General features: G+C 38.7%; 1 protein-coding gene across 1 annotated transcript in view; it reads right to left on the bottom strand.

Moving 5' to 3' along the window:
• Nucleotides 1-847: 847 nt before the first annotated feature.
• LOC144640143 (cell division cycle 5-related protein-like) overlaps nucleotides 848-19,453 on the bottom strand; it is a 27,394-nt gene continuing 8,788 nt past the window's right edge. Inside the window, exons 6-22 of the mRNA XM_078499354.1 lie at nucleotides 19,412-19,453; nucleotides 19,066-19,116; nucleotides 17,987-18,063; nucleotides 15,915-16,018; nucleotides 14,988-15,067; nucleotides 14,090-14,171; nucleotides 12,984-13,142; nucleotides 11,860-12,031; nucleotides 10,384-10,538; nucleotides 8,862-8,942; nucleotides 7,931-8,027; nucleotides 6,471-6,592; nucleotides 5,345-5,644; nucleotides 4,405-4,494; nucleotides 4,101-4,184; nucleotides 3,082-3,210; nucleotides 848-2,187 (exon numbers count right to left, since the gene is read on the bottom strand). The exon at nucleotides 19,412-19,453 is cut by the window's right edge and continues 55 nt beyond it. Of these exons, the coding sequence (XP_078355480.1) occupies nucleotides 2,071-2,187; nucleotides 3,082-3,210; nucleotides 4,101-4,184; nucleotides 4,405-4,494; nucleotides 5,345-5,644; nucleotides 6,471-6,592; nucleotides 7,931-8,027; nucleotides 8,862-8,942; nucleotides 10,384-10,538; nucleotides 11,860-12,031; nucleotides 12,984-13,142; nucleotides 14,090-14,171; nucleotides 14,988-15,067; nucleotides 15,915-16,018; nucleotides 17,987-18,063; nucleotides 19,066-19,116; nucleotides 19,412-19,453 (1,942 nt within the window). The 3' untranslated portion in view covers nucleotides 848-2,070. The remainder of the gene's footprint in view (nucleotides 2,188-3,081; nucleotides 3,211-4,100; nucleotides 4,185-4,404; nucleotides 4,495-5,344; nucleotides 5,645-6,470; nucleotides 6,593-7,930; nucleotides 8,028-8,861; nucleotides 8,943-10,383; nucleotides 10,539-11,859; nucleotides 12,032-12,983; nucleotides 13,143-14,089; nucleotides 14,172-14,987; nucleotides 15,068-15,914; nucleotides 16,019-17,986; nucleotides 18,064-19,065; nucleotides 19,117-19,411) is intronic.

Here is a 19,453-nt window from a genome sequence, read left to right on the forward strand (position 1 = left end):
GCGTGACGCGACACGGCCTCGACGGATTCGGAGGCGTAGCCTTGCGTGACCAGTGTAACAAAAACACAGTCGAATTTCTCATAACGAGACAGCATGCCCACTTTAAGATTCCCGTAACTCGAGACGAACTAAGCTAGGACCTGCGCTTTATCGCTAATGAGGCAAATATTATCAATATTCTAGAAGCACATCGATGTCTGTTGGATGTATATTGTTACGACAAACAGCACAGAGAATTCAGACCGCGGATTGGGTAAATAAATTAAAGTTTCCATACAGAGCGAAATAGAAATATCAGAACTCTAACAAAATTAAAAACATAAAACCTTTGACTGGTGGCAAGATCGAATGCCCTTCTTCGCTTTTATTGGTTGGGGCAATTTTCACGGGCTTTAGGAACCAATCAAAACGCTCTGTCGCATCTTCCGTCACAAATAAATCTATTTTTCCGTTTGTTTTAGTGTTTCCTCATCTACACAGTCCGCGGTCTTAAAATCCCTGTGTAACTATTGATGGCCCTTTCTGAAAACTGGCAAACTTCCTACGAGATTCGTTCGCAATGTACGAATTATTAGATACTGTTCTTTTATTTATGAAGTATGAAATATTATAAAACACTGTTAAAAAACTGAACCCAACATCCTGATTACCCAACTTCGAACAAATGAAAAATTAACCTCGCTATTTTATACATCTGCAAAGCTTAACTGGTATGTGTAATAATTTTTGAAGATATTGTAAAAACGCTTCGTAAAACAAGAGACCTTGCTCTTGACAGTTCTTTATACGAATGTATTTGTTACGTCAGGGAATTCTGTAATATATTTTAATACAGCAACACATAAGATTTATAAACAACTTTTTTTATTCCTACAAATGTGGTCTCGTATTTTTGTATTTAGTTACCAAAAGAAAGATAGGAAGAGATGATCGATAGCACCAGCAATTATTTCCTTCAATAAAACGTGAAATCTGATCTGGCAAGCACTGATAATTCAACCCCGTCCACAGGGTCTACACCCCCCACCCCACCCCCTCCCAAAAAAGCCGCCATCTTGAAAAGGACCGCCGAGAATACCCTGGGAACGAGCTTGCTGATTAATTGTAAACAATCCTCGCGGCCATGACGTCACATGTACGTCAGGCTCGTCATAAGGGCGTTAATCTCCGAATGATGGTTTGAATGGTAGCCTCAACAACCACGACAACAGCTACTAAATCGTCACTTAGCAAACGTTTTTTATGAGCAGAACAATGGCTTTGTACGCGCGCTATACCTTTCTCTGCAAAACAACAAAGTCATATGTCCAAATTCGGGGTTTTGTGAAAAATTTGAGCTTGTAGACAGTACTGACCTACAAGAGAAAATCCATTAAATTAAAACAATCCTTAGACTATTTTCCTTTAAAAGAAATGTGCTGTGTTTCTGTCGTGGTTGCCTTGGCTCCCTTATACTTGAATTTCTTCTTTCGATCGAATTTTCGGCAAACAAAAAGAACAAAAACCCGCAGGCAAGTAAATGTTTAAATTACACAGAAGAGCTCAATTCTCAAAGGTTAGCAAATGGCAGTTTTGCAAACACGTTTTTATAACACGTACAAAATACAAAGCGTAACTTTACGTGCATGTTATGGGAGATCCAATGTCCAATGAACTCATTTTACTGGTTAAAAACACTGAGCAACAGAAACACACCTGTAAGCCAATGACAACACGCGTTTGCATAGGCTATTTTATAACAGAGGATGAGTGCGCTACCTCATTGTTACTTATTTTTGCGGGAATTAATTTTCGCGATTTTAATTAATTAATTCTTAACGCTTTTTTTACTGTATTTTTTTGGTTTGAAACCTTTTTTTTTGGCCAAATCGCGAAAATCAAGTCCCGTGAAATATTCCCGTTCCATTTTCGCGACATTTAGTTCCCGCAAAAATAAGTATGCGATAAAAATAACAATGCGATAATTATGTTTTGAGTCGAGAAAATGTTTGCACTCAAGCAGCATGTCGAGTGCCCGTTAAGTCGCTGGAGCAGTGGAGATGTAGGAAGGCCAACACTTGAGGTGAAGTATCAGTGGCCATGCTGCATCTGATTGTAATTCGCGTCTCTCTCGTACAAGAGATGTGAATACCGCGTCTGAAGTTGATGTTCACGGTCCGTTTGTCTTCGTACGTCTTCTCTCAGTGCCTGACAGGAAAACAGGATTTAAAAAATGTAAAAATGTAAATGTTGTTTATAGTGGTCATGCACTTAGCTTCAAGATAGCTAGTTTGCAGGAATGCCACTGAGTCAGAGGAAACAAATATTCAAAATGAACATAACATGATTAAATATCCCAACTGGCAGGAGGGCCGGGCTATATACAAAGCGTGACCGAGGATTTTCACTCGGGACAACCGAGAAACAAATCCAGCTACTGGCAGGGTGAAGTTTGTGAACCCTGGACCTCCGGATTACAACACCAGCGCCCTAAACCGCTCGGCCAAGCTGCCTCCCATGAGAAAATACGCATTGTATAAAGGGCCCTAAGTCTGAGCAAAACAGGATGCAGTTTTTAATGAGTGCCTTAAAAACCCAAAACCAAAGTAATCACACACCTTGGCAATCAGGATGGCTGATCACAGCAAACATAAACAACGCCGCTATTGGTTTAAGGTGACACGAGTTTTTAAACCAATCATAGAGCGTAGTGAAGCAAAACTATAGCAATTCCGAATTAAACTCCATTGACTGCTCTGAGAAGATTAATCGCAAACGGGGGCATTATCCACACTTCTAGTAAACTTATCAAAATTACTGGGTTCTGATTGGACAAGAGTAGTTTTCCGTACACGAAAACGTCCGAAGATTTCCGAAGTTGGTTCGATGACTTGCGAAGATTTCCGAAGTTAACCGAAGTAAAAGCTACTAAAAGCTACTTCAGAGTTTTCTCAGTTTTCAATGATTGTAACAGCCTTGGAATTCTCATTCTGAAATCGAAAGGTTTTCTTACGTGTAGTTTTGTTTTTATGCATTTTTAGGACTCATAAATAGAATACGTTCACTTGCGAGAAACTGAGAAAGTGAATGCGACCACAATACCTCAACTCTCTTAGGAATGGCATTCAGTTCATGTTCTCTCAGGGAACTGAATGTTTCTTTCTCCGTGTGAGCCTGTTCAACTTGCTCGTAAAGGTCATTAATTTGTTTCGTCAAACCAACAGCTCGACTCTGAAGGGGAAAAAAAGCAACCGTGTTTAGTTCACACAAGGCATCTGAATATATCGATAGATATCAATAATGTGCAACGTAGTGTTAATACCTTTGATTGACAAAACCGACATCCGGAAAAAAAGAATGGATGCCTTCAATCTATTTGCTAGGGCTGCAACGATACATTTTCTCATAATACGATATGTACCTCGATACAAGCGCCACGATACGATACACGATACGATACAACATTACATACAACTGACAAGTGCCATAATTTTACTAAATTCTGTTGGGTAACTCAGTTTTTTTTTCACTTTATCAGCAGTAAAAAACTTATTTGCAAAGAAAAGTTCTCATAAACTGCATGTTTTTGCTTGTGGGCACACAAGGCTGTGCCAGTCGACAACTACTTGTCACATCTTGAAAGAATAAGTGATCAGAAGTGAAGTAGAATGGAACTTCCTTGTCCCTCAGTTTAATAAATCGCTATTGAAAGCTTTGACTTAGGTAAAAAGTCATTAAAAATCAGTAATTTCTGAATGCTTATGAAGAATATTTTATTGTTTCACGATACTGCAATATTTTGTTGAAATACCGATACTCGTTCCTTGACAAAAAATATCGCGATTCACCGGTGCACCGGTGTATCGTTGCAGCCCTACTATTTGCCCCATTAAAGTAAAAACGTTTGCGCATTTAAATGGGAAGGGTAACTGGGAGCGAAGATATCGGTTGGTAATTCAGATATTCAAACTGCCGCAAAAAGGAGACCTCTATGGGACTTGACACTATTAGCATTGGTACGGAAAAAAGACATTTCGGGGTAAGAAAGGGATAAAACACTGTTAGTGTTCTAATACATAAAATGAATTAAAACAAGAAGTTCATAAACAATTCATTGCTACCTGATAACCACCGAGAAGTACTTTCAGCTTCTTTTCGATTTTGGCCGCTCGTTTTGCGTCTTCGGTCATGTGCGTTCGGTTCATCTTGAAAAAAGAAAAAAATTGACAATTAGCTTCATGTTTCAAAAGACAAGCGCCCGTGAGTTCGTCGTCATCATGACGTCATAAGGATACGTCAAGTTGCTTAGCAACTGAGCTGACTGAAAAACGCGGGCTCAGTCAGTTCTCAACTAAAAAACGTATACAAAGTCCTTTACTGAAAGGGAGTCTATTTACAACTATGAAGGACAAAGAAAGTTCACACCTCAAGCCTTTTCTCCAAAGACTCCAGTTTGTCTTTTTTGCTGGCTAAAGCTGCTCTGGTATATCGCTGCTGTGTTGGTAAAAACAAAACCTACAAGAAACGAAAGAATTCGTGTTACGACTTGGAGTGAATGAGGTAGATCAACTGCTGTTCTAATTTAAATACCGGTACTTTAACCCTTCTTCGGGGCAAACGCATAACAAACAGCAACACATCAAACTACTTCTTAGTAACTGTCATTCAAATGTTCGCACACTAGGGTTTCATCCACTGACTACAAAGTCATGACAACCTTCTACAGAAAAATAGTACCATATACATATAGTACCATATACGTACTGCTCAGTAGCTTTCACACTAGGGTCACACACTAGGGTTTCATCCACAGACTTAAAGAACAACCTGGTACAGCATAATAAACAGTACCACATGAAAGCAATACTCAGTAGCTTCCATTTGAATGATCAAACACTAGGGTTTCATCCACAGACTTAAGAGTTAGAACAACCTTGTACAGCATAATAAACAGTACCACATGAAAGTGTTGTTCAATAGCTTTCATTTGAATGGTCACACACTAGGGTTTCATCCACAGACTTAAAAGTTAGAACAACCTTGTACAGCATAATAAACAGTACCACATGAAAGTGTTGTTCAATAGCTTTCTTTTGAATGGTCACACACTAGGGTTTCATCCACAGACTTAAAAGTTAGAACAACCTTGTACAGCATAATAAACAGTACACATTTCTACTTCACATGAAAGTGTTCTTCAATAGCTTTTATTTGAATGGTCACACACTAGGGTTTCATCCGCATACTTAAAAGATAGAACCACCTTGTGTAGCATAATAAACAGTACAACATGAAATCACTTCTGGGGTTTCATTCACAGAGTGAGATGCAAAATTCACAACCTGTACCTTATCGTATACAGTACCTGAGCATAGCATTCCTCCCACACTTTAGTGTAGCTTTCGATGGGTAGATCACCATGGGCCATTTTAGACTTGACGAATTCCATTTCTTCTGCTAGCGCTTCCTTTGCGTTAGCGATCTCTTTCTCTGTGAACGATTCCAGTGGATTGCTGTCGAGTGCTGCTTGATTTGCGGCGATCACAGCCTGAGCGGCACTTTTAGATTTCTTGTGCGTTAGGTTTTCGATCTGCAGCGCTGTCGGATGATTGACAATGTCATGTCTGATCATGGTAACCATCTCCCGCTTGATAAGTTCTTCCGCCTAAACCAGCAATTAAAATATAACTAAACCTCGTAATAATTCAACACACATTTCTATTTTTGCCTAAAGTGCAATTTACATGTAAAGCCGGTGGCAAACAAGGCCGCATTGTCGCGGACACATTGTTGCCGATGATGCTTTTTTTGGGCGAGCAAACAGGGAAACATTTGTTGCGGACACAAAATGTTTCTGAAAGAAGTCAGAAACATTTCCTTGCCTCGGACACAAATCTTGTGTCCGCAACAAATGCTGCGGGGGGGAGGGGGGGGGGGTTAACAGGGAAACATTTGTGTCTGCAACATTGTGTCCTCGTTTGTTCGTAAGTTTGTTTGCCGATAGCGGACTTTTTTCATTGAACGCACACACACGCACGAAAGAACGTACGCACGCACGCACCACGCACGCACGCACGCACGCACGCACGCACGCACGCACGCACGCCGCCGCCCCACGAACGAACGAACGAACGAACGAGCGAACGAAGGAACCAACGAACGAGCGAACGAAGGAACCAACGAACGCATGTAAGGACAAAGAGAGGCTATGCGGTACGACACACATCTAAAGAACCTCTGAAGACAACCGATTTAGATAAAACAAGTTAAGTTCCAGACATAACAAACTTAGAAATTACGACTTAAAATATCGGGCATATCGGGCAGCTAAACTTCAGTTCATTTAATCAGCATTGCCGTGTTAATGTTCTCTTTATAAATGTCTGTCTGTTTGTCAGTTTTTCTGTCTGTCTGTCTGTCTGTCTGTCTGTCTGTCTGTCTGTCTGTCTGCCTGCCTGCCTGTCTGTCTGTCTGTCTGTCGGCCTGTCTACCTGTTGCAGTCCTGTGAGCGGTGGTTCAACATTGGCTGGCCTTAGAACACTGGCATTCGCATCTGAGGGACGTGGCATGCTTCGTTGTACAGCCTGGGAACGCCGTCTCATCTCTCTCAATTCTGCAATTTAAACAACACGGCGTGATACAAGGAAATTTAATAAACATTCTACTAAATATCCGACTCATGATACTTCAATACTGTTTAGTTTTTTGGTTGATAGTAAGAGCAATGATGGTTTGGTTCTGTTGAAAAGTACTCGACTAGTAATCATCATCACTTCACTTTGTTTTTTACCCTCGGATTTGAAGAGTAGCTTATACAGCTAATATCTCCGAGCATTTCACAGTAAGCACAGTACAACGGGCAAAGACCAGACCACAACACCGGGAACTCCATGCCCTACTCTTTACGATAAGCGTGTGGGTTCTTTTACGTCCCCTGCTGACCATAACACTGAAGATGCAGGAGACGGGGCCTACGGTTTATCGTCCTTATCCGAGAAGACTAGAATATCTAACCATTTGCAGATGTTATTGCAAAGGCAGCATATTCTCCTCAGTTATTTTAAGACCCTGAGTGTTGGTCCGGTCTGGGACTCGAACCCGAGACCTCCCGCACTGTAGTCCGTCGCTCTACCAACTGAGCTAACCGGTCGGCGGTTTGAAAGTGAGGATAACTAACGAAAGGCGAGGATAAAAATGGACAACAACATAAGATAAGCGTTGAGAATGAGAATTTTGGAAAAAAGGTAGTTTTCTTCTAAGTCTTACTAACTATCAGTCTTACTGACTATAGATTGATAAGCTCAGTTAGCCGATTGGTTAGCTCAGTTGATAGAGCACCGGACTGTCATGCGGGAGGTCTTAGGGGTTCGACTCCCAGACCGGACCATCACTCGGGGTCTTAAAATATTTGAGGAGAAAGTGCTGCCTTTGCAATAACATCTGCGAATGGTTAGATGTTATAGTCTTCTCGGATAAGTACAATAAACCGTAGGCCCCGTCTCCTTCATTTTCAGTGTTATGGTCAGCAGGGGACGCACACACTTATCAAAGAGTAGGGGGTGGTGTTGCAGTCTGGCCTATTCACATGTATCTATGGGTTTGGTGGTGGGAGGAGATCATAGCGGCCGCCAAAGGCGCCTGATATGCTGATGTCCGATCTCATTCCATAATTCTAATTGTGAAGCGCAATGAGCTCTGTAAATGCTGGGCTCCTTGGGCTCTGTAAATGCGCTATGTAAGAACCATTATCATCATCATCATCATCATCATCATCATCTTCATCATCATCATCATCACCATTATCATCATCATTTTCATCAGCGCAGTCAAAGGAGCTGAGGGTAAGTGACAGTTGGCAACATCTGCCACTCAGACAAGCGAAAACTCTTCTTGAATTTTATTAATAAAAATTTGAGTACCGGGTAAGTACAAAAAAACTGAGGCTGCAAACCTTCGGCAGCTTTCATGGCCATTCTTCTTGCATCAATATCAGCTGCATCTTCAACAAAGCTCTCATCTGCGGTATCCTCCACATCCTCTTCTGCAGTCTAAACAAATATAAAAACTCTTACTAAAACTTCTAGTTTCGGCCATCCAAGAGGGTTCAAGGGTAGAAGTCACCATTCTGTAGTCTAAAAATGTATGCCGTGCACGACCCTTAAGCCTCTGATGACACAGCAGCACTGTCTTGAACAGAGCTGGCAAACGGTGATCACAAGATGGAAGATTATGGAAATACTGCTGATCAAAGCTTGAAAAAAAGGAACTGGCAGCGAAAGCGAAAGCGAAATCAAAAAGAGCCACGATCAAGGGGGAAAACGCATCCTCTTTGTCTCCCCTGCACCTCCCCCCCCCCCCCCCTTAACAACGCTAATGCAAGGGGTAATTGAACATAAAACGTACATAATAGTTTAGAATATAATTGATTGATGAACTACTCAAAACTTGAGGACATGGATTTGAGACAGATCTGTTCCATAGGTCAACATCGGTTGGCCCACTCATCAGTAAATATCCAATGACTAAAGTTTCGTCAACAAAGTTACACATCAATGTTATGATACCTGACATCGGAGCGTTAGAAAAAATTGTTACAAATGCGTGCTAGATAGCTTTGTGGTGAACATCGAAATTATTCTGAAAAATTTTAAAGTACAAGTTATTATAATTTAGTCTTTATCGCGCAGGTCCGCGCATGCATGCAAGTTTTTTCAGAATAATTTTTGATTACGGCTCCTTTATCAATTTATCAATTACGGCTCCTTCAATGTAGAGCACTATTTAAAATCAAACGGTAATCATCTGACCTGAAACTAATAGTCTAAAATATATATAGTTTACTTAGATTGCATAATAATTAATAACATAAAACATCTACTTACATCAGGCAGAACTATCTCAAAGTCATTAGAAGGAGTTGGAAGTGATGCTAATCCTGCTCTCAGCTGCGCCTTCAACTCTTCCTACGAGGAAACAACGAAACATAATATTTATTATTTGGTAGATCTCAATGGTAAAAAACAATTTCAGTTGTAAAAAGAGGTCCTAGGCTGCAGCAATGCTGGCAGTCAAAACTGTATTTGCTTAATCAACTCGTAGCATCTTTTTGATACCTTTGTTGATACCTTTGATTCTCACTGAACATGTTTTCCTATACAGTCATGTAGTTAGGCCAATGCATGGCTCCAGAAAATGTCCTTATCCACCCCACAGAAGGTCATATATGGAAAATTCCGAAGGAGTTGGGGAGGGGGTCTCAAAAGCCAAAATAGTCTAAAAGGGGTGGTAGGGTTGAAACCAAAATGCATTCTGTGGGGGAGGTATGGATGTTTTCTGGAACAACACAAACAAAAACAATGTACCGTAAAAACTCGTGTATAAGCCGCACTTTTTTGCCGAAATTTTGGGCTCAAAATCGTGGGTGCGGCTTATCTACGAGACCATTGCATGCAATTTTACAGGGCATCTGACAGGATGCGGTGGTGCGGCCGTACGGGTCCACATAAATCTGCATAAATCGCTCACACTGCATCCTCCGCATCTTCTGCGCATTTTTGCGCATAAAACTGAAAAATTGCTCCATATAAGCGACAAAGCAGCTTTTTACTATCCTCACAAACAAAAATAACAAGGAGACTGATCATTTTGAAAAAGTTTTTCCACTCAAAACAGCGACGAAAACCACGCTTTTCGTCCGTGAATAATTTTAAACCCCCAGGCGTTCCACGTGTCTTTTGGTGATGGGCCTGGATACTAGTGCCTGGTTACTAAGCTACGAACGCTTTCACGAACACAGCGCAAAATCAGGTGCAAAATTTGATGTAAAAACTGTGATGAACGAAGAAATACCTGTCAACGAATGGCAGAAAAAGATCAAAAATGTTAAAGTTGGCAGAAATGATGTTTATTCTATAAAGTTCTAAAATTCCGGGTAAGACTGAAGTGTTTTCCGTTTATGTGTTTATAGTACATCTTGCACATCGATCGGAAAGGCTCAAGGAATCAAATTTAGCTTTATTGATTGTTGAAATTTCCTCATAATCCAGCATTTTTTCACAATCAACTGGGCATTTTTCCGCCAGGTTTTATTTTTTTTCTCAAAATCATGCTTGAAATTTGGGGGTGCGGCTTATCTACGAGTGCGGCTTATACACGAGTTTTTACGGTAATTATAATTTATTAGGGAATCAGAAAAGGCCTTTATATACTGTAGGCATCTAGGTTTCAAAACATAGGCAATGACAGTCATTGCTTACTGTAAGAGGAAAGATTCTCACTGAATTTCCAATGAGAGAAGCGTTACACGTACATGTACAATCATATGTACATAAAGTCAGCATACGGGAAGGTAAATCTTTGGTCTCCCTAATGAATGCAGTGTGATTGCTATGAGAATATTCTTGCCTGTTGTTGTTTGACTGCATAACCTGATTCATACTCCTCCATCAGAGACTCCTCTGGGTTGATGTTCAGCTTGTCTCGCACTGATGCACGCCCAGGTGTGGTGCCACCACTGCCGCCCCTCTGAGGGGTTCCACCCATGCTGCGTGGGGTAGTTCCTTACACAAAATAAGCAGCAGGACAGAGGGTCATCTACAGCACAATCGCTTAACCCAACTTTTATTAAAGGGGCAGTGTCACCAACAGTTAGGGCTACCTTATTACATGAAATTTTCGCAACACGTTAATTTCTCAATTTTGAGGTGCACATATTTCGCGACACTTAAATTTCGCGATTTTGCGAAAATTTTGTATTTTGAATCACTTTAATTTCGCGTTTTTGAATGAGACACAATTTACATTTTCTTGGCAATATATTTTGACATACCTTTGAATTATATAAAACGACTTCATCGAAGGAACAATAACATCAAAATTAACAAAAACGCAGGGGGGGGACTTAATATCGGCAATAGCAACAACAGAGCAGTTCTCACAATGTCTACAAGTGAGCCAATTGACGACAACATCCATTTACATTGATTACTGACATGCGAGTCACTTAATATTCGCGTCATGTTATGTTCGCGTCACTTATTGTTCGCGTCACTTTAATTTCGCGATTTTTTTAAAATCGCGAAATTCGCGAAATTAAAGTGTCGCAAAAATTTCATAATAATAATAAGGTAATTGAAAATCCAATGAAGGTGTTGGTATGAATTGGTAATCCACTAATAGTGACCGGGCCTTGCTAAAATGTACTGTACTTGTAGTCAAAATTGTTAGAAGGTGGTGTGGCTACCGACTGGTAGGAAAGAAGTGGCCTAAGACTTGAAAAAGTTGAGCTGACGTTTTAAAGATTGACAGTTTTACTTGGACGAAAATTTCTTAAAAAACATTTCAATGTCATGGTTTATTCATATCTTGGAGAATGAATTTACATGTATGCCTTTCTTTTGTTGTTTAAAGGTTTTATTGCTGATCAGTGAGTGCACCCTCGCAATTCTATCATAATTTACACAAAAACATAGAAGACTTCTAATAACACTGTCCCTTTAAATAGTGCATAGTTGTTAAAAAAATGAGAAACATGTCTGAATAATAGGAAACATGGCTCAATAATATTGGTTTGATTTCCTAAACAGTAGGTGGGGATGACCATCAATAATGACGAAGATCAAAAAGGATTGTTTTGACATTCATTCAAAAATCATTTGAAAATGCAGATTCCTTGACAAAATAAAGAGCAGTGGCTTTGCAAGAATTTACAGTCAATAACCATTAAGAACTGAGTGGGCACAAGTATATAATGTCAATCTGGGAAATTTATGCTTAAGCTTTACACACACTAAGTTTCAAGCAACTTTCAGGCATAAGACATTGATACAGTATATGGTATCTGAAAACGAAATACACATGTAAGAGTTATAATAGAGTTACCTCCCCCCTCTCCTTGAGGTGTCCTGTAAGGTGTGGCAAGCATCATGTTTGGGGTCTGAATAGCCTGATGTCTTGGGGTAACACCCTCAAAATCGCTCTGCTTCATAGGTGTATTCATACCGCCTTTTAAAGGAGTGTCCACATTCGATAGTGCCAAGATGTTTTGAGCTTCCTGAAAACACACAGCAAGGTTATTAGAAGGGACCTAATGTACCTGTAAGTGCACTGTACATCTACTGCACACATGTATGTACATGTACATCTATGTACATGTACATAGACCAAGGTGTACTGTAATATTTTAAGTGCAAACTTAGGCACATCTTTTTAGGAAAGCTTTTAGTTAGTTAGTCTTTTTAATTTTTTTTATTGATCTTTTATTTTTTTTTTCTGTTATATACAAATTGTAACTTTTTTAATATAGATATGTAATTTTTAATTGTAAATATCTTGTAAAGCGCTATTGGTCAGAAATAGAAATAGCACTATATAAATAAAAGTATTATTATTATTATTATTATTATTATTATTATTATTATTATTATTATTATTATTATTATTATTTTGTTAGTGCAGAGCTTTCAGCAAGTACTGACTTTGGGTTTAATCATTCTAAAGTGAAGCACCAAGGCCTAGAACAATGTACAGTTAGTGCATAGGTCAGGTGTTCAGAGGACATAATGTATCTATAGGTTTGAGTCATGATTAAAGTTTTTGTGTTGTGTTCTTGGGCAAGATGACACCTAAGTCTCACAGAACCTTTCCCTTGTGAGTACATGTACATGTATAAGTTGCTAAACTGGGCATGCATCAAACAATGGCTGGGGCAACCCAAAAAATTGTGGGACTCAGACATAATGAGCTGGCACCACATCAACAAAAAGAAGCAATATTCCAGGACAATTAATGCTTTAAAAACCAGTGTTGTGCTGAAAGGGTGGGATAAAAAATCAACTACAAAAAAGAAGTGCAAAGTGATGCTGTAATAATGCATACATTCACAACTCATCATCATCATCATCATCATCATCATAACCTGTATTTAAACACGATAGGGGTTTAAAGGACAATGCTTGTGGGGTCGTGTATTAAACTAAGTTATACACATCATAACCCAGTCATACCTGTAATATTGTGTCTTGTTCGGCAGGTGTGCGAGGAGTCCTCAGGGCATGAGCCACAGCAGGGGTCACTGAGTACTCACTCAGAAGTGCATTTGACGCCATGTGACTGTCTTCCACTGATAAACGAGCTGTCTCGCTGGCCTGGCCCATTTTCACAATCTAACAACAACAATAATGAATACAAATGTTCATTTACTCTGGACTGTATTTATTTTGTAAATATGATTCCCCGTGGACCTGACACATTTTGTAAACCTTCACAATGTTTTGCACCCTTCTACAAAGCTCTCTAAACTTAAGCTACATACACATGTACTATAGTAAAGGTTTTTCACAACTACTACTAGTAGGAAATGAAACCATTGATGTCAAAGAGAAAAAAATCCTTTAACAACAATGAGATAAGAAAGTACATGTATTGCAGGGGAAACCACAAGCACCAACAGAAATTTTCACATGGTTTGATCTATCATCTGATTAGTCATGTACTGTACGTACCAGTAGCGGACCACATGTTTTTGTGTGTTGCAATTAAAAAGAAAAGGAGAGGGCCCAGTCTCGAAAAAAAATTTTCTCGGCCATTCAGGCCTCTATTTAGCCAAAAAATAAGGTGGGGCCCTAGATTCCACTGCAGCCACTCTTGACCTCTGGAACACAAGTCATCTTCTATAATTGCTCTTCTGGCTGAACTACTGTACAATTGTGTATGTACCAGGCCATACAAAAGTAAGGCATTCTTGTAATAGTAATTATTACCATTGTTGAAGATACCCTTAAGACAAAATAACTTAGAACTATCATGAATGCCTCCATACTACAGTGGAATCCCAGTATTTCTCAAATCTCCAATGGACACGAAAATTGACTCAAGAAATCAGGAATAAAAATGCAGTGCTCAACTGGTTGAAGCAAACCAAGGGAAACAACTTTTGGGTAGAGGTTTTGGGACATTCACAAAATCGAGGTTTAGATATCACGGGACAGAATTCCACTGTATTTCAACAGTGCATTGACCCTACCCTCTCAGCCAGTATCAAATATGACCCTAAAATACTTCTTTCATCAAGTCAGTAATCAAATATTGCAGTAAAATCATACATGTATACCTCTTCTAACTCTGTGTCGGATATCTGGGGTTTTGGAAGAACAAGCTTGCTACGTTTCTTTACTGAATCAGGATTGTTCAACCTAAAAGGATGTCAAAAGCATCAAAATTATTTTAAGTGCTCGCATTCATATAACGATCCATGGGAGTTAAATCATGGATTTAATTTTTCCCTATAAATGTCATGTGCACAGATTCAAAAGTATCTCAAAATGTTTATCAATATTTTGAATCTGGCTCTTTTTGTCCCTCCAAATTGTTTCAGAGATCCCACCATGCCCAACTGAAATGACTTAACACAGGTTAGTAGCTGGCCAATTATGTAAACGTACAAAAATGTACATGTATGCGTTGTCTATATAGATGGCTTAAGTTACTTTTAGTGGTGCCACGCTCTATAGGGAAAACAACTGTCTAAATGCACGCGCAAAATGGCGTAAACAAAAGTAGTACTATGCGAGTGATACAGTTATTAATTTTTGAAAATGCTGCCCTTACTTACCAATAAAAGCTAACCGCAAGCAAACCGGAGTGGAACTAACCGCAAGCAAACCGGTGTGGAACTAACCGCAAGCAAACTGGAGTGGAAATAACCGCAAGCACACAAAATTGAAACATTTTTATCGTTTTTAGACAGTTTTTGGTCGCGCAATAAAATTCGTCATTTAGCGCGTGCATTTAGACAGTTGTTCCCTATAGAGTGCGGCACCACTAAAAGTAACTAAAGCCATATAGATGAATTGTGAAGTTAAAAAAAGCTGAAATGAAGACAAGATTTATTGACCACCTGACAATAGTTATTTTTGTGTTGTCATGGTTGGCTTTCGGTTAATATTTGTTGTTGTTGTTGTTGTTGTTTTCTTCTACACGCAATTCCAAACACAATGAAAACAGCTTACTTGTTAATTTGCATGACAGCTCCTGGAAGGTCAGTCTCTTTTCTTTTCTTCATCTTTTCTTTATCTTTCTTTCTCTCTTGCTGTAAAAAATAAATTTAACAACAATTTCAAGAAAACGGCTGAAAATGAATGCAAACAAAACAGTTTAAGGTGGCTGGTAACGGTTTCCAGGACTTTCGAGCTCTTATACTTTGACAGGTCAGTACTACAGATCTTTATCAGTTGATGCTACAATAGTGGTACAAAATTAATGCCCAATGATTGGTTAATATGTTGTGATTATTTTCATGAGTGCTTATAACTCAAAAACGAGCTCGGTGACCCCCATTTTTTATTATTGAACATTAATCAGCATGTTAAGTTGAAACTTTTTGCAAAGTTAAAAAAAATTCTTCGAAGCGGTTTCAGAGCCACCTTAAATTTTCATATTTTTAAGGTGGCTCTGAAACCGCTTCGTAGAATTTTTTTTAACTTTGCAAAAAGTTGTAACTTAACATGCTGATCAATGTTCAATAATAAAAATGGGGGTCACCGAGCTCGTTTTTGAGTTATAAGCACTTAAAGTCAAAATTAAGGGTGTTTTTAACAGGTAATATTGTTGCTATAGTAACCAGAGACGTCATAAAAATAATCACAACATGTTCACCAATCATTGGGCATTAATTTCAGACTATTATTGTAGCATCAACTGATAAAGATCTGTAGTACTGACCCGTCAAAGTATAAGAGCTGGAATTTGCTGGAAACCGTTACCAGCCACCTTAACACAAGTATTTACACCTACATGTACTATAAATGTCACGGTAAATGTTCATGTTAAAAAATGTTTTAACCTACGGTAGGTTATTTTTTTAAAACTAGGTTAACTTTTCAACCTAGGTTAAATATTTTTTCATTTTTTTATGTTATCATTGAAACAATAATCACCTGTTCTATATCATCTCTCATTTTACCCTCCAGGTGATCCTGACGAAGCTTTTTAAAATCAGGTTGATAGTCAGGGAGTTCCTCTTCACCCGTGTCATAAAAACCTACAATGAAATCAATTGACAGTGTCAAACATACACAATTTTTATTTTTTTCTCAAGCATCTCAGCGGTCCGGAATCCTGAATCCTTTAATCTGATTGGCTAATTGCACGCGCTCCAGCGGTCCGGTTTTTCTCATCTGGACCCCGCATACGGACCGCTCACGGCGCGAAATCATTTTGCACCTTTGAATCTAACGAACACATGAAAGTTTTGCTCTCCAAAGACAAAAATAGCCTCACCATCCTAAAGGACAAAAAAGCAGTGGAATTGAAGGCCTCAAAGTTCTTCAAAAGGCGAGGTATTTATTTATTTCTCAACAAAATCGAGTTGTAGTTTACCGTTCGCAGTTTGCTGTTGTTTGTTCATCTCGCAATGATTTTCACGCCATTGCGGTAAAATTCATTCGGTTTTTTGGACTCTATGTGTTAAACTGCATTGTTTATCTGTCACTTTTTGCTTAAACAGAACACTATTTACCATCATTCAAGGAAATGAGATTCTTTGATTAAAAACGGACAAATTAATTATCACAATATTGTGCCGTACGTAGACGCTACGCATTTCATTCAGTTTTGCACTGTTTATCAGAATAAGAATCAACGCAGAGATTATTAATTTGTTAAATACGAGTGTATTAATAGCTTGTTAAACTGCTTTTCGGTCAAGGAGTATTTTTGAATCAGAAAAATTGGCTTAGCAAAGTTGCAAGGCTTCTATCAAGACTTTTCAAAACAATATTTAAGCTTATAGGGAAATGTTCGGGAAGCCGAAATCGATTTAAAAGTGTTAGGTTTTGTGGCATATTTGTGCTATATTTTAGTATGACTTCATTTACTTTTCTTGATTTTCTGCAGTGTAAATTAAGCTGAACATTTCTTGAGTACGGTTCATTTTAAGCGAAGCTATTTTATTCGGAATTAATTGACTCTTGCTTGTCGATCAAGTCGGACTCGACATTGAAATCAAATCCGCGCGTATACAAACAAAGATTTTGTGACAGATTTTTTCACGGTTTCTTAAATCCAAACAAACTTAAGTAGGAAAAAAAAAAAACGTTATTTACCGGCCTAGGTCGGTCCGTATTGGGAAAAACTGTACCCTCGATCTTGAGCACGGCCCTCGGCCTGCGGCCTCGAGCCGCACTCAAGACCTCGGGTACAGTTTTTCCCAATACGGACCTCCCGGCCGGCAAATAACATATAATTTTATATAGATACCATTTCAAAAGTATTACTTACATTGACAAATGAGACACAACACTCAACTTTACGGATGCAACTTTCAACTGAAGAGTCTCAAGACTTCTTATGTGAGACGAAAAAAAAAAAAACTTGTTGCTTGGCTCCTCTCTTGTGAGACTAACCAGACAAAATTTATGATCTGCAATAAACAGGGTTTGTACACTTTCTTGGGCCAAAACTTCAAAGACTTTTCAAGGACTTTCCAGGACCCTTCTTGGAAATTTCAAGGACTTTTTTTATGAAATTTACCTCAAACCAACGATTTTCAGGCTGTTGTGCCGTTGATGTGCTTGCTGAAGAACTAAAAAATTGTTTATTTTGGCGGTCTTCTCATTGCCTTGAAGCCTTTTGACGTTCAATAAAAAAATCAAGGACTTTCAAGGACCGAAAACCAATTTCAAGTTCTTGCAAGGCCTTGAAATCGAAGTCCTAAAATTCAAGAGTTTTCAAGAAGAGTACAAACCCTGAATAAAAGACTTCTCTCACTTTCCAACACTTACTGACTTGGAAATTAAACTTAGCAGCCATAGTGCCAGTGAGTCTCGAATTTTCAGTTTCGAGTGGAGAAAACTAAATAAGCATGTCCCTTGACTGAACTCTTTAGAAACAAATTGCAAAAACTGGTCGCACTCTCAAGTGTTGCACATAGTCAAAGCTAGCATGCAATATACAATAACACATCACCAGCCCGCTCACTCTCAGAACAATTGACACATGCTTACAGTACCTTCAGTAGGTTTCTTTTCAAATGGAATTTCAGCATTATAATCCACCCCTCTTCTCTTCTTCCGGTGTTTTCGGATCCTGAAGAAAGGAAGAGTACAAACACCTTTCATATGCAAAAAATGTATTCATACAGCTGTTGAAACCTCTACAAAATACAGTGTAGTTTCTGAGCTCATATATATATATATAATAATAAAAGATTTATATACATTTCGCCGATAAAAGGTTAAAAATAAAACTTAAGGTAAAAGCTGTTAAAAATTGATTCTAAACGTTTTCGATCTGTTCGATCATCATCATCATCATCACTCTGATGATGATCGAACAGATCGAAAACGTTTAGAATCAATTTTTAACAGCTTTTACCTTAAGTTTTATTTTTAATAAAAGATTTATAATAATATAGCGCCATATCCATGGCTCATGGCGCTTTACATGTAGCAAGGAGTCTTTTGATGGCTTCCTTCAACAAGCGTTACATGCAAGGGGGATTATTTATGTTGTTTGTTCTATTGTTTTTTTTTTTTTTTCAAAAGGAAGCGAGCCATTCATGTGAGACCTTGCGAGAACTACTACATGACATTTAACATGAGAATATATCAGAAGTTATTCCAGGGATGTCTATCAAACCTGTTTGTTACTGGGATTTTGCATTAGTTATCTGTTTCAATTCACTCTTAGATCCAGTGATGTGAGATGAGTAAAATATCCACTTTAAGAATCATTAAGTTAAACACATACAAATGTACCCTACACACATGTACAACCTGCAAAGACAGGATTCTTTTTCAAACGATTAACTCTTGTAGAGAATACAACCCTCCAAGTTAAGACCATTTTAGTCGCCATGGCGACCAAAATTTTGGAGCTAGCGACTAAATTGGAACCGAAGTCGCCAGACTGGCGACCAAAATTGAGAAGAAGGATTGAATCGTGAGCTTAATTTAGCAACTAAAATTTTTCAGTGGCGACCAAACTTGAGCAGTCAGTGGCCAAATGGCCACTAAGGAAAAAAATAAACTTGGAGGGTTGGAATAATATAGTCTTTTGTACAAGAACAACTGACTATAACAGACTTACTCTATTCCCGCAGCTCTCAACTCCCTTCTTTTCTGCAAGGCAGCAAGGCGCCTATAAAAAGATTTTTTCCAAAATGTGATATGTTAGCTAGCACGTATATAAGGAAGATTACATTATTATACATGTCGCTAGCATTCTGAGTGTTTTAAATTAGTTTATTTGATCAAATCACTGACAATGATGTCAATTAATGCTTCATGTGATTATACTGACTTTACTACAGGTGTATTTGCAGACCCACCAGCCAAAGCCTTAGCCTGTTATTATAATTAATTTTTAAATACATTTGTACACCCCAACCTAATTCAAAAAGCATTGAAAGGGTTACATAGTCAGCATGCCTCACCTGGCCTCCTCAAGTTGTTTCTCTCTGGCTTTTCTCTTGGCT

Source organism: Oculina patagonica, unplaced genomic scaffold (assembly GCF_052425735.1).
Source record: "Oculina patagonica isolate OP01 unplaced genomic scaffold, crgOcupat unplaced2, whole genome shotgun sequence".
NCBI classification, from domain to species: domain Eukaryota; kingdom Metazoa; phylum Cnidaria; class Anthozoa; order Scleractinia; family Oculinidae; genus Oculina; species Oculina patagonica.